The 15,514-nt window shown below is 37.1% G+C and overlaps 1 protein-coding gene across 2 annotated transcripts; it reads right to left on the bottom strand.

Moving 5' to 3' along the window:
• Window positions 1–1,461: 1,461 nt before the first annotated feature.
• Window positions 1,462–14,201, bottom strand: LOC132185888 (uncharacterized). 2 transcript variants are annotated; one of them, XM_059599694.1, is made up of 9 exons: window positions 14,020–14,201; window positions 13,469–13,515; window positions 12,049–13,308; window positions 9,298–10,666; window positions 7,352–7,631; window positions 6,431–6,538; window positions 6,068–6,346; window positions 3,050–3,193; window positions 1,462–2,168 (listed from the first exon to the last, which is right to left on the bottom strand). In XM_059599694.1, the coding sequence occupies exons 3-9, from the start codon at window positions 13,253–13,255 to the stop codon at window positions 1,980–1,982; spliced, it is 3,576 nt and encodes a 1,191-aa protein (XP_059455677.1). In that variant the 5' UTR covers window positions 13,256–13,308; window positions 13,469–13,515; window positions 14,020–14,201; the 3' UTR covers window positions 1,462–1,979. The 2 variants fall into 2 exon arrangements, with proteins under 2 accessions (XP_059455677.1, XP_059455678.1); XM_059599695.1 differs by lacking the exon at window positions 14,020–14,201 and adding an exon at window positions 13,671–14,013.
• Window positions 14,202–15,514: the final 1,313 nt, after the last annotated feature.

Below are 15,514 nucleotides of genomic sequence, written 5' to 3'. Positions count from 1 at the left end.
ACACACAAAACAACTCTATAAAGAAAAGATTTTAAGTGGTATTGGGACTAACACTCTAAAGAGCATGACAATGAGTCCATATTGCATGATCCATGTGAAGTAAATTGAATATACATGCATAGTGTGATCATTCAAGAAGAAGAAAAAAATCAAACTTAAAATGTATAAATAAGTGTCATAAAGAGGAGAAATAAGATATGCCACTTAACGTGGGAAGCAATGTTTAGGAAGACCAAACAATGAAAAAGAAAAACTATATACAAAAACGTTAACAGAAAAGTAATTGTTCGTGAATACTTATGTTTTAGGTTTGTTAAGTGAGGTGTGTTGAAATTCTTGAAGCTAGGTAGGGAATAAGGTAAGTAGATATGATCATGCATTTACCTTTTTTTTTTTTCAAAATGTCAATATAACGGTTTTCTTAAAATTGTCTTCAAGGCATACAGTATAATGTTCAAGGCTATAGCCCCTTCTATGCATCCAACAACACTTACATGTTTGATCAAGGGTTTAATGTAATGGTTTTATGTGCCTGCTTGGCTGCTTCCGTTATGTGTGTTATGAGTACATGGATGACTAAAGTTTAACATTTAATTATAGGGTTAAATACTTTATTGTCCCCTATAGTTTAAATTCTTTATTTTTTGTCTCCTAGGATTTATTTTTTATCACATGAGGTATATCTAGTTTGCCAAAAGACGAAGATGGTACCTCCATCCAAAATTTGACAGAACGCCATGTCAGCACCAATAAGGAACTGACACATGTCCCTATAATTAAATTTTTTTAAAAAAAATTAAATTAAAAACATTAAAATTTATATTTAATTAATTAAAATATATATTATTTTTTAAATTAATTATAAGGACACGTGTCAGTTCCTTATTGATGTTGGCATGACATTCCGTCAATTTTTTGACGAAATTTCGACGGAAATGGTATTTCCGTCTTTAGGCAAACTAGAGGTACCTCCAATAATAAAAAGTAAACCCTAGGGGACAAAAAATAAAAAAAATTAAACAAGGAGGCAATAAGATATTTAACCCTTAATTATAAGGATATGTTTAATTTGATCTAATTTTCGAGTAATTATAGATATCACTTGTGTCCCTCTTATATCACTTCAAGAATGATATGACTTTTAAAATTATCATTTGATCAAAATTCAATAATAATCAATCACAATGCCAACAGTGATTTTAGAAACCACCTCATTCTTAGATCGACACAAGAAACATAAGAATGATTTTCGATTTATAAAATTCTTGTATCCTTGTGTTTGGTTCGAACTATCCGTAAGATCTTCGAGGAGGGTGTTACAGTAATAGCCTAAAAAGCCATGCAGTGCTAGGGAAAACTCACGCCAGTACATGCATTGTCCACACCCTTGAATCGCTTCCCAATTTCCTCAACACCATTATGGAACAACCAGGGCTTGCTGCTAAATGAACAGATTAAAAAAAAAAACACCCAAAGAAAGTGCATTGATTGATTCATGGCCACATTGTCATTGTTGGCTTCATACTTGATATATGCAGTAACTTTGGTGTCGTGATAGAATCAAAATTGGAGAAGAAGCCATCTCACAAGATACTACTAATAGCCTAAAAGAATTATCACACATCATGTACAACAACATTTTTGAACTTTCTTCTTCCACCAGAGATCAAACAAAGTAAAGAAAATAAAGAAACACCTAAGAATACACAGCGTGCAAAAATACATTCTTGATTATGGTTAAATTGGAATACAACTTGGCAAGGGGAAGGAAAGACAGGTATCACCAACAAAACCAAACACGCCTTTCAATGCATTGTGCAGGGATGCAAGGGGCAATGTCTCTTTGAAGATCACCTCAATGGATGACCAATTTCAGCCAGAAATCAAAAGTGGCTCCTTCCCCCTTAATAGGACACCCCAAACCCAAACACAAGGGCACCTGGAACCTGCCATTTTCACTTGGAGAATCTTCAAACGGTTCAAGATGATATGGGTTCATACGGGTATGAAAGCCATGGATGCTTCAACGCCTCCAAAGCCGAAGGCCGCTTCTTTGGGTTTATCTCAAGTAGGTGACCAACAAAGTCAATGAAGCCCTGGTCCCCCATTGGCAATCGATGCCTTAAGGATGTCTTTTTTGGTATCAGGTATTCGAGCCTGTTTGTTTCCTGGAGAATAGCAAAATAGCACTGTTTTTATGTATCATCATATAAATAAAAATACCTAAAGCATTTAAACAAATATTAACAGAGTAGGAATCAGAACTGTAATCACATTGTCAACAAAACACATGTGATAAGCAAAACTACTACTTATGAGAATTCTGCTTAGAGTTGGATACATTTGACTAATAAAGTTTCAAGGGATGAAGGTAATTTCTGACAAAATCAAATTTCAAGGTATAAAAGTAATTTCAACTCATTTGTAACAATTACGGCAAACTCATCTACCAGTCCCAGAATGTACCAAATTCTCTTAAGATAAACAAGTTGCAAAAGTGCATAAGTGAAGAGAATGAAATTATTTGATGAAAGCCGGACCAGGAAAGTATGTGCCCCCCAAGCATAAAGTTACCTAATATCTAAACGGGAAATATAAATTTCTTAAGGATGAAGCTCTAATCATGCATATAGAGAAAATGAAAATTGAAGCCGCTGAAGTGGCAACTTTGCTTTCTGACAATCATGGGTAGAAAAGGGATGCGTAATGTTGGATTATGACAGAACACATATGGGTCCAGTCAACAATTACCCAGTACCCATCTATAACCCAATTATTTTTTTTGATAAATAATAACCAGTCTTATTAAAAGCATAAGGCGTCCCAGGGTACACATGGAGTATACAAAGGTACCCAATTATATTGCGTGCTTAACACCCATGTCTATACTTGACTCAATTTACTAGGGAAGACCCATCCTGCCCAACAACCTTTTCTTTATGTCAAGGTCTTTTTCTGTTCCCATCCAAGTATAATTAGGCATTGAACAATTCTAATACATTCAATTTATAGGTATTAAACAGATGAATATCCTCAGTTACAACTTTACCTGATTCCGTTCATAAAGCATGTGATTTTTGGTAAAATATTTGTATGTATCCCGTCCTTTGGCAAGCATGCTTTGATCGATGGGACCTATAATTCCAATCACCCGAGCCAGTAATGTTGCAGGTGAATCATTTTGGAAGAGGACCTACACCATGGCAAAACTCATTTCAATCATTTGCATCAGCATCAAGGAAGAGAGAGAGAGAGAGAAGGGGGGGGGGGGCGGCGAAGCAAAATAATCAACCAGTACAAATTTCAGTAAAATTGATGGTGAAATGGTCAATCGATCTTGCACATCAAGTGATGCAGCAAAACAACCAAGGCAGAGGAAAAGTATCTCTTCCCTATGGGACAATTAAATTTAATGCATTATCAACAATAACATAAAGCAGTAGCATTTCAGTGCAAAGTTAATTCAAACTATTTCACAAAATTAATGCCAAACAGCTTAATGAACGATATTGTTAGAAAAGGCCACAAGTAAAGGTACGGCTGTCCCTATCTAGAATGATGTATTTGTTTCCTATATACAGTAATGGATTGTGAAGACCAGGATATACTGAGCCTCTCTTTTTTGAATCCCTCCTGTATTTTACAGATACGAAGTAAATAAAAAAAAAACTACAACCCTCAAAGGAGATGACTGGAACCTATTTTGAAGGGCTTGATTATGATGCCTCCAAGCCAATCACAAGCACTGTACAGCCATGGGCCACCTCAGTTGTTTCCAGCAACTAGCAAAGATGGTGTCTAGCAACCCATTTTGAAGAGCTTATCAAGAAAACTTCTATTCTAAATTTTTATGGGGCTTTAGGAGTTTGTTAGCTAGGTATTAAAATTTTGTACTGAGGTAAATTTGGTCCAAGTTACTTAAGACGGGAGGTAAATTTGGTCCAAGTTACTTAAGACGGGAGGTAAATTTCGTTAGCTAGGAATTTATTTCCTATATATAGTACTGGGGTAAATTTTTATGGTCGTAACCCTGTGTGGGAGCAGCCCCTATCTGCACCCTGCTGCAAGTAGACCTATTTCATCCCAATGATCCAACCATAGTCGAAATTGCACCCCACCGAAGGCCCAGTGGAAAACCCATGCGACAGCCTAGTAATAGTCAAAGAATGGCGCCCCTAAGCATAGAACTAAAGATCTACTAACCACCAAACCCTCTGAGAGTAAGCCCGGTCCACTGGATCACCACCCTCCGTGGTGGATGAAGAAACCTAGTTGCTTCTGGCTGACAACAGCTGTCATGACTGTAAGATGTACTAGCTGGCAGCTGCTGTTCTTTGTTTTACATAGGCAGCTACATAATTCACTAAACAGAAACCTCCTTTATGTAAATGTTTTAAGATGTACACTTTTCAAATATGTAATAAATGAATTGAACAGTGGCCTTTGTTTGAGATGTAGTTGACATCCCCGTCTCATATACTCTCGTTCTTTTCTTCCTCCATCTCTCTATTCTCTGGTTCTACAAGAATTATCACTCTCATTTCAACCCAAATATCCAATGAAAGTCTTTTCTCATCCTCCTTTAATCTCAATCCACATCAAGTTTGTATTTTCTCTCATTCACTGATTCGCTACAACCTACTAGTTTCCCAGCACTCATCCACTTAATGCTACACAGAATCAGATTCTCCTCTCACCATCGAATCCCAGCTCATATTACTATTAATCAACTCTTTCCAACAAGATTTAACCACCTTCAAGCAAGACAACCCTTCTCTTGAAGATATCATGGCTCCAAGCTTAATCTTTCTTGAGATCATCCAGGAAATCATGTCTACTGTGCATCTTTATGTGGGTTCCTCCCTTAACTTCCTACATATTAAAGTTTGCTTTGCTGAACGTGTAATAATTTTTATTTAATAAGTAATTGCCGAGTCATAAAAAAGAGCAAAGGCGCAACCCAAGTACACAAGAAGTATACAAGAGAGAAGCCTAGAAAGTAGCGGAGAAAAGCTCTAAGAAAGCATGAAAGTTTGAAAATCTACAATCTGAGGCACCAGCCCAAAGGAATCTTAAAATATAAATCTTTTAAGCATACAAACATGTACATATTATCAATATTTACATTCTGGCATTCCACCATTGCTTCGACCTTTAAGAAGTACATGGCCATAGCCACTACGATCTATAAATGAAAGTAATTATAATATCAACATCATTGATAGAGATCATTTAGCATCAAAATAATTACTGAAAAAAATCTTATTTCTACACAAACACATCTGTTGATGAAGGATCAATATTTATGGAAGCCTATGAAATTAATATGCAATCAAATTATAACATCTAAACCAGTATCAATACTAACACCATCACTGGAATGTATGAATTGGCATCTGCTTCAACTCAGTCAATTTTATCCCAAAGTACACACACACCTACTTAAACTACCATCCCATTATCAATGTCCCCCCATATAACTATTGTGTCAATGCCCCCACCCCCCCCAAACTACCAAAACAATGTCAATGTTCTCCCAAGGCCAACAAAAAGACAAATGACCTTACAAAAATTTCAATAAGACAAAAAAATAAATTAATTAAAAAGAAATTAGTTTTTTTTTTTTTGAGTTTTTCATTATAATTTTAAGAATTTTTTTAATTTTATGGAGGCTAATTTTGTCATTGGGGGGGACTGTGACATTGTTTTGGTAGTTTATGAGAGACATTGATACAATTAACAATTTGGTGGGACATTGACAATGGGATAGTAGTTTGAGGGGGTATATGTACTTTTCCCTTTAAATTTCCACTACATTTCATGTTAATTGGTTGCCCCAAATACATTCAAAACAATCCTTTAAATTCTACATTCAGTAGAGATAATAAATACAAGATGAAAAAAAGGAGAAAATAAAAGCTTGAGGCAGTAAAATGATTTTTAAAACACTGTATAATTTAGACTCCTTACAATCAAGAAAAAAATGATATAAATGAAATAAAAAATACAAACATAATCCATACGCAGATAAGCATATATGTACATATTGGTGCATAACAACACTTACGTTGCCAGTACAAAGTTCTGCCAAGATGCAGCCAAGTGACCATACATCTATCTTCTTATCATATGGAAGTCCCAAGATAACTTCTGGGGCACGATAGGACCTGGATTGAACATAAGAGCAGAGGTGATCTGTCTCAAAACAACTGCTCCCAAGATCAATGACCTTCACCTCACATCTACTATAACTTTTCACCAATATATTCTCAGGCTTCAAGTCACAATGTATTAGACCAAGGCCATGTAGAAACTGAAGTGCCTCGAGACACTGAATGGTAATTGACTGCAAAATCCAATCAAAATAAGCACATCTGCCAGCACGGCAAAAACATAAAAGCTCCCAAGAAGAAAAAGATACCCCACAAACCTGCAATCTTGGCATTGTGAAGTAGACCTCCCCTCCTGATTCTCTATTAAATTTATGAAACTCATATAAGTTTGCCTTGAGAAGTTCACATACTATTAACAAATGCTCCTGCAAAATCAAGGGAAATCATACGCAGGGCATCAACAAACAAACAAGACCAAATATGACAATTGCAATTCACAAGATGTGGCAGATTCCATATGAAATCAGCAGATGTTGATTTTTTGCTTGAAAAAAATCATCTATTTGAAAGCATGCCAAATTGCAAACTAACAGTTCTAATAACATGCATAACAAAAAAAAAATCTCTAGTAAAAGAGCTTGACATAGACGCATCAGGAAGAGAATGACAAATAGCACTGAATTTGGAGCCTGACTGGGTCAGGAACTGCTATAAAAAATTAGCAATCACGAACATCATGCAAACTGAACAGTTGTTCAGGAGTTAATGAACCCCACTTCACCAGTAGTTTCCATGGAAATGTGGCTGTTAGAAGTAATTTTAAACTTTATGATCAAAGAAACTGTCGAGCTTAACAAAATTTAAAACATAATTTTTAAAGCTCTCTGTTCTTTGGACAAATTATCAACTACCTGATAAATTTAAAGAAGATAGACCCACCGAATTTTCCCAAGTGATTGAAGACCTAGTAGGGAACAAGTCGGCCAGGACAGGATTACAAGGGACCAAGTAGAATGTGACAGGATCTGACAGCCAGCTCTAGAAGATAAGCCCACAGGAATATGCAGGTATTCTTATGACTTGAGCAAACTCTCATTTTTTATATTTAGTGAAGGGCGATACAGATAAGTTTAACAACTAATTTGCCTAGTACATGGACATGCACAAATCAGCAATCCACCATAAAGTTCACAATAGCATGTAAAACTAATAACAAGTTGAATAATATTTTCACTTACTCGATAATAGAAATAATCATATAATCGGAGAATGTGGTACTTGTCACCAGGATCATGCTTATTCACATACTTGAGAAGCTTTATCTCATCAAGGCTCTGATCAAAAAAATCCTTGTTGTTCTTTATAATTTTTACACAGACATCCATACCCGTATGCAGATCATGTGCTTGTATAGCTTTACTGAATGCAGCTGACCCAAGATACTCAGTAACATGATAGCGCCCAGCTATGACTGAATTTAGAACAACATGGAAGTTCTTGTCCTCCTCAAAGCCAGTTCTGAGCAACAAAACAACATAAGTTTACATAATCTCCTAGGGAAGAGAAAAGGGTATAAACTGGAAGGTCTGCTTGCTTTGGCAGCATGAAACAGTGATTACAAAATAAGTGATGTTAAAATAAGTTCCCAGCATATGCTGTGGGCAGTGGAGGTGCCAATTGGATAACAAAGGAGATATGCCACATTAAGTCTGGTTAGTACAGCTTGCAATCTAAAACTACATTTACCAGAAAACAGGCAATACAAATTTTTTTTGCCGAAAATACAACAAAACATTTAAGGAGATACCATGTTTTCAAGGATAATAATATCAGTGAGCCAGATGTTATATCATGGCATGAAAAGGGGAAGATGAAAGTAAACAAAATGCTTCAAAAGGTACCACGATCTGCAAACATTGCCAGAGATCATTATAAGTTGAAAAAAGCCTCAAATACTTCCTTGATATGTTCCATTCATAGGAGAGAAAAGAAAAAACAATACTATAAGAACCTTTCATGAAAGAATTCATTCTGCAGTGTTCTGCGTTGACCTATTAATTATGAATGAGATAACCAGAATCCAACCGATTAATTATGTCTACTATTATTTAATTAAGTGTATTTGCTACTTCAGCTGTAAAAATGTATTTTTGCCAACCACAACTACTTTCAAGTTGAAGGCTTACCAAAAATAAAACAAAAGGAAAAAGTTGAGGGAACCATCATAACACTGAATAATACTCATGAAAAGAGGACCACCTAGAGTCATTTGTTTGCTAAGTCACACATGCACCTTAGGTTTTGAACTCACAAATTCACCCTCCTCTCCGTTCATATGGAGGGAAAAGTTAACACTTTAGCTAAAGCTCAAGGATCACCTAGAGTCATATTTTTTTTAGAAGTAATATAAATACAATAGAAGTGCAAAAGGGCGCAATCTTATTACACATTAAGTATACAAGAGAACCCCTATAAAATAGAAAGAGAGAAACAAAATTCCAAAAACTCTGAAATTAAAAACAAGCAAACTATTATGTGCTACTCTCCATGTATAAAGGGATTGTAACATCATCTTTTTCAGATCTAATAATCCATTCTCACGATCTTCAAAGCTCCTTGCGTTCCGCTCTCTCCAAAGGCACCGCATTAAACATAAAGGAACCAACCTCCATATTTTCAAAGCAGTATGCTTCCCAATTGTCCCCTCCAACTCACCAACAATTCGCTCACCCTTCAAACAACTGGAAAGCGCACTCCGCAATTATGTTGCAACCTCACAATGAAGGATCACCTAGAATCATATAACTAGTTATAGGATAAGCTAATCAATAAGCTCTAACAGAGACGGCGTAAATCTCCATTTTATTCTAGCTCTATCTCAGTTTAATTGACATTACCTAGTCCATATATGGATCACAGTAATATGCTATATATGTTTCAATAATAAAGAAGTTGGCATCCAGGTTCAAGCTATCCACCATAAATCAAACATAGATCATCGGTTTGGACATCATCAGAGAGAATGCTATTGGCACAAATCTAGAAAAACGAGAAACTAAAAAAATGAGACCATAGTTTCCAAAGTACTAAAAATATTCTGCAATTTAGGTAGATGTAAATGGCAGAACCTCAAACACAAGAAATAAGAGCTAGCAAAAAGATGGGTATGTAGGATAAGACATACCTGTTTTTCCTATGCACAATCTTCAGGTTAAAGGTCTCAAATTCATCCTCCTGAGCCTTTATCTGCCTTACTTGCTCTTGCACAGCAGCTGCCTCTTCATCCTCAAGTGATGCTGCTGGATCTTCTTCCCGTGCAGAACCAATTTTTTTGTCCTCCTCTTGCTTTGCATGCTCTCTTTCATCATAACCATAATTAGAGAGTGTAGAAGGAGTAGAATCTGTGGATCTCAGGGCATTAGCATTATTCTCATCCCTGGAACTTTTGATAGGTGAAGAATCACTGCTTTTCCGCCTCCATGAAGTAAGCATGTTATCCGAGCCCACCACAGCATTTTGACAGTCATCAATTTCATCACTGATAATAGCATTGCTGTTGTTTGACCATAAAGGTTTACTAGCGCCTGCCTGCTCCAGCCGTCCATCCCTCAATGGTGGGGGAAACGAAAATCCCCCATCAGGATGATTTTTCATCTGTATGCTTCCACCCTTATCATTCCCAACTACATATTTATTGGCCTCTTGATTAGTAGTTTTCCTTTTATCCCTGTTTGATCTATCAATATATTTCTTGTCTAAGTCATGATGAGGATGTCTAGACCCACCAATCCCAACATCATGATCACAGAAGTATTCTAGATCCCCTTCACTACTGCCTCCAACCAAACTTTCCCGTACTTCACTGCCCATATCTGCAGCATCACTGTTGATCCCTACACCAATTGATCGAACCGAACCATGCTGATCATCATCCATACAAATATCATCTAGCCGCGACCTTCCACACTCGTTCAAAACTTTCCCATCCCCTAACATGATGAGTTCATTCGTCTGAGTCACAAAGCCCTGCCAGACAGGTTCTGCACGCATCAGATTCAGTTCTTCTTCATCCATCAACTGTCCATCATATTGAGCAATTAAATCATTCTCATCAGTCCTCCCATACATGTCAGTCGCTGACAACCCTATAGGATCGTCTGAAGCTGTAACTGGTTCGACATTTTTTGCTTGAAAATACCGCTCACCAGAGAAGTAAGAATCCTCCTCAGCAAAAGATTGATCATCATCCTCATCTTTGGTTGGAGCTCTTTCCTGTGGATCTGGAACACTGCCATGCCCTGTACCCTTTTCATTGTCACTTGGGTAATCAATTTCATGAGCTAGAAACCAGGCCTCATCCTCAATAGGTTGTCTCATATATCCAACATCATCATCGTCATCGTATTCATCAGAGTCCCAATACTCATTTGGATAGTCAACAGATTCACTTAATCCATCACCGACAGTGGCAAAACCAGAAACCAGATCAGATGTATCCTCTGCAATTCCCTGACTTACAGATAGCCAACTACCTCCTGCAATCCTTTTTCCACCTGATCATTAATGCAAAAGCTGTAGCTAATTAAGTGATCACCCAAAAGATACAAAATTGGAAATAAATACCATTTACAATTCCTCATTTATTGCATTTATTCCTATAAGTCAAATCTTTAAGAGTATAAGCATGTACAGGTGCACATGCTATCATGAGTTTCAAGTATATTGCTATGATATATATAGCATAATATTCCATAAATTTCTAATGGGACAGCTTAGGCCACTATTTATGGTTGCAAGTGATGCAAAATCAATAAAACAGCAATCATTTACAGAAATACTAAGATCGGCACCATTGCCAACTACATTGTAATTTTGTTTCATTAAGGTGAATTAGAGATATATTTTGTACAATAAAAAAAGACAAAAACTCTAGGTTTCCAATATGGCAAACACTTAGACAATTAATGAGATAATATTATAGTGGCTAAACTACTGAATTTTAAGCTCCCTGTTCATTTCTTTAGTCTCCTGAGAAACAGAAACATGTTGAGCAGTTTCAATCGACACTTCATGAAAAATAGCTTCTTGGTCCATAGACCACAAAACCTGGGAACTTCCATGTTTCTGGTATTCTACTTAGCCCCAGCATTATCATATTTGATGAATATGTAAAACACAGGAACCCACGTTCTACTACAAGATTCACTGGTTTGAATCATCTAGGACATTATTAGGGTTGCGCCCCTCTGCGCTTTTGATATATAAACATTACTTATCAAAAAAAAAATCATCTAGGACATTATTGAAAATAAATTAAAAGAAAAAAGTAGAAACATTAATAGAGACTTGAAAGGTTGATCGAATCTTGCAAAAAGTAGAGCAAGGACAACATCTCTTCATAAGATTAAAATGATAGAACTTCTGACAAGTACCATAATAATTAAATTGAAATAGTAATCATTTTCCAATTCCACAAATCTTAGTGAATCATTTTTCTTTTCTTAATCCATATATAATAAACAGTTCATCAAATGAACGCTACCACCACCTCAAACTCACTGCTGAGTAGCCATCAATGACTTAGAAATGGCAAACTACTTTTCCCAAGGAGATTTTCAATGACAATAACAATACTGATTATGATCAATTGAATACATCTAACTAGCTCAAGAACTGCACTAGAACATGAATAACAAGCCACAGGCACAAGGGACCCAAACAGATATATCACCACTAGAAACGTGAAAGAGATAAAGAATGGAAGATGATGGCTAGTAAGAACTAGAATTGCAAATGGAGTAAAAGGCAAAAATTGGATTACAAGTAGAGGAAATGAAACCCAAATAATCAACTAACTAGTTCACTTGCTGATAAAAAAAATATAGATATTTGTAAGCAAGGAAATCATCTGATCATTTTCATCAAATGAGCTAACCTGCAGAGTTTATTTCTTGTCCGATAGGAACATCCAGGAATGAACCTATCAGGAAGGCGTTATCAGCACTGGTGAGTTTTGCACCAGGTCCATCTCGCTCAAACTTTTCCTCCCAATTAACATTCAATGATTTGTCCTCCGATTTGAGTTTAACAGGCGGCAACCTAGGAAACTCTTCCTTCTGATTCTCAGATACCAGAGGAAAACTCAAGCTGCTGATGGTCTTTTGCTCGGAACCCCCTTGTGACTTGCCAAAGTACAAGGCTCTTCCCACCTCATCCACCTGCTCTTTTATTGCTGTCCTAACATCACTCGTTTCTGACTTTCTCCTTCCTTCTTTTTTGTCAGAACCTGCGATAATATCATAACTAGTTGACACATCTCCCTCGGAGAATGGAAAAACAGTCTTGACAGAGCAATCTTTCCACAAATCAGAAGAAGAATTCGTGGGCTCCTCACTTCTTGACCATGGATTATCTGCAAAATTTTCTTTGAAGTATATGCTACTAGCCTTAAGCTGCTGATCAAGTTCTTTGGGCTCACTTGCTTGGGTTTTCTCATACTTGGATTCCACATTAGCTTTACTAGTACTTCCAAGCCATGAAGTTCTCTTGTCGCCAGAAAAAGTAATCTCTTCCCCAGTCTTCACAATGGCTTTACCAGCATCAGGAGCTTCACTCGTATGATACTTCGGTTGCCCCGATATCTGAAGCTCCGAAATGTTACTAGTACTACTAGTACCATCATTCTGATAAGCTCCAGCAGGCCCATTACTAGAAATGAGCTTCCACGAATACAAATCAAGCACCGTGTCCTCCGAACCTTTCAAGAAACTGAAGCCCTTGTCACTCGTCCCAACCGCTTCATTACTTTTATTCCGCTCACCAGTAGAAGCAGCATTCTTCCATTTGCTCTCAGACCCATTTCTACCCGTCCCGCACTCTATCTCCTTCACAATTAACTCCTTGGAAACCTCACGACTATCCCGAGACACTGACCCTGGATTTTCCACCACCAGCTTGTCCCCATTCGCCTCCTCTACCGTATTACCCGAGTCCTTATCCTTGTCCCCAATCGTAAGTTTCTGAAGGAACCCATTCAAATCAGGACGATTACTGAGCTCACTGCGCAAAGCTGCCTCAGCTCTAGAGAACCGATTTCTTCGCAGAAATTCCAGAATCACATCAACCGAGTTTGACTCTGCCATTTTTAACCACTAAAACCTACAAGTAGGTCTCAGAAAGAAGCATCCACAACAACCTGAGAAAAATACACCAATAAAACCTCGTTCTAAACAAAATATAAAAATTCCATTTTCTTAATACACCATTCTTTGCTAAGAAATTTCTACAACACCCACAAAAAAGAAAAAAAACGAAATAAAATAAAGATTTTTCAAAAGTACTATTCCAAAACTTACCTCGCATAAGGCTCAACCAAGTGGCGGCATTTTTGTAGTCATGTGTCCTGAACAACAACAAAAACCTAACAATCAGAATCCCAAAATTTTCCTCCCATTTTTTTTACATTTTCCGAGCAACCAAACAGAGCAAAAACTGTTCCTTTTTTTTTTTTTTTTTTTCTCTTTCTCAGAAACGTAAAAACCGAAGCCTCATAATCACCTAAAAAGCAGTGCCAGCCCGGCTCTCCGATCGAGAATCAGGCATTCTCGTCGCGGATCCACAGATTGGGAATTTCAAATCCCGTGGATTCCCATTTCCCTTTCCTTCACCTCCAACCCTAAACCCCAATCCCATCACACATTCGAGCGCTCCCAAAGCGGAATTCAATTTCCGCCACAGTTTTAAGGCCAAAATCACTCTCTTTGAAAAATCAAAAGAAACCAAGATCTGACATTTTGCTTTGTGCGTAAATTTTTTTGAGGGTTTGGTGAAAGAGTGGAAATGGGTCCAAAAGATGAAAAAGTAACAAAGTAAAAAATCGATGAAAGAGGAGGGACGAGAGGAGCACCTGAGGAAGGTAGTAGTGGCCGGTTGCTGCTCTGCTTTGTTGTTGTTGATGTTGTGGTTCTTCTCTCTCTTTTCTTTTTCTTTTTTTTTTTTCTTTTTTTTTGGGTTTTTCTCTCTCTCTCACTTGACTCCTCTGTAGCCTTTAGGGATCCTGGCTCTTTGCGCTTCTGAATTGAGGTGGTGGACCAAGAGCGGGCTCTTGAATGCTCTTTTGGATTTTTTATTCACTGTTTTTTTTTTTCTTCTTTTCTTTCTATTCACTGCTTTATTTATTTTACCTTGTTACCCGCTCTTTTTTTTTTTTTTTTTTTAAGTACAAATTTATGTTAATAGGCTGTTTGAATTTTACATAAATTCAAGCAGTCTATAAGAGGGAAGTTGGGGAGACTCGCTTACCTCAAACAACCTAAAATGCGGAACTCATTTGCCTAATCTGAGTAATTCTAATCATTACCCCTGTCTATTTCTCACCCTCCAGAATTTATGTGACGTGATTAAAAAAAATGAAAATTACAATTTACCCCCTCAAAGTTGTCAGCGATTTGCAATCCCATCTCTAAAGTTTCAATTTTTGTAATTTACCCCCCTAAAGTTTCAATTTTTTTTCAATTCAAGCATTATGTCAATCAAAGCGGCTTTGACTGACGGAACAGTGATCACGTGCAAGTCACGTGATCACTTTTGGTTTTTTTTTCCCAAAATGCCCCCATCCCCACCTCCTCTTCTCCGCCTACCTCGTTTCTCCATGCCAAACCGATCGATCTGCTATTGGTCAACAAGAAACGAGAATGAGTGAGAAGGGTCTTGCAGGACGAGGCAAAGCAAGTCTTGGGAAGAAGGCATTTTTGTTTTTATGTTCCTCTATTCATTTGAACGAATGATTCTTGGATTCTCCGGCAAAGGTCATTCTCCGGCAACGACAGAGAAGATTGATCCCTCTCTAGCAACGACAAAGAAGATTAATTTATCGGAATTGATGGTTGATTTATGTTAATAGATGTTAGAATCATATGTTTGATCATTCACATTGTACTGGGTTGTGATAAATTTGAGAATTTTTTTGAATTACGGTTGTTTATGCGTGAAATGTAAGGACTTCGGTTCTTGGATTTAATTGTTTCAATTGTTTCAATTTGGTAGTTCCATTGTCGTTTCCAAGGTGTTTCGGGATTGAATCTGGCCAAAATCCCAACAGTTTTGTGAGATTTGGGCCATTTGGCTAAGGAAAGATCAATCTTCTTCCTTTTGGAGGCAACGGCGAGGTAGAGGGGCAACAACAGTGTGGAGGCAACCCGTGACATAAATTATTAAGAAACCAGATGGGTATGCTTCAAATCTTAAGAAACAATACCTAATGGAAAAGCAGACAGATTCCGAAAATATTGGATGAATTTGTGAAGGAAACGATACACTAACAAAATTTGAAGACAGTAGCAACGAAAGTGGCGCAGAGGTTGAGAGAATCTACCATTGAATCTCTAAAGAGCTTGCAGCAT

This window comes from Corylus avellana, chromosome ca6 (genome assembly GCF_901000735.1).
Source record: "Corylus avellana chromosome ca6, CavTom2PMs-1.0".
Taxonomy (NCBI): Eukaryota; Viridiplantae; Streptophyta; class Magnoliopsida; order Fagales; family Betulaceae; genus Corylus; species Corylus avellana.
Note: the sequence above shows the minus strand (reverse complement) of the source record. Positions and strands in the feature narration are given on the sequence as shown.

What these genes read in the sequence shown, in the direction of transcription:
- LOC132185888 (XM_059599694.1), bottom strand. Translation starts at nt 13,255, where the DNA reads ATGGCAGAGTCAAACTCGGTTGATGTGATTCTGGAATTTCTGCGAAGA. An exon ending in ATGATTATTTCTATTATCGA is followed by an intron (nt 6,539 to 7,351) that starts GTAAGTGAAAAT and finishes TTGATTTTGCAG; the next exon opens with GAGCATTTGTTAATAGTATG. An exon ending in CAGAACTTTGTACTGGCAAC is followed by an intron (nt 3,194 to 6,067) that starts GTAAGTGTTGTT and finishes GCCATGGTGTAG; the next exon opens with GTCCTCTTCCAAAATGATTC.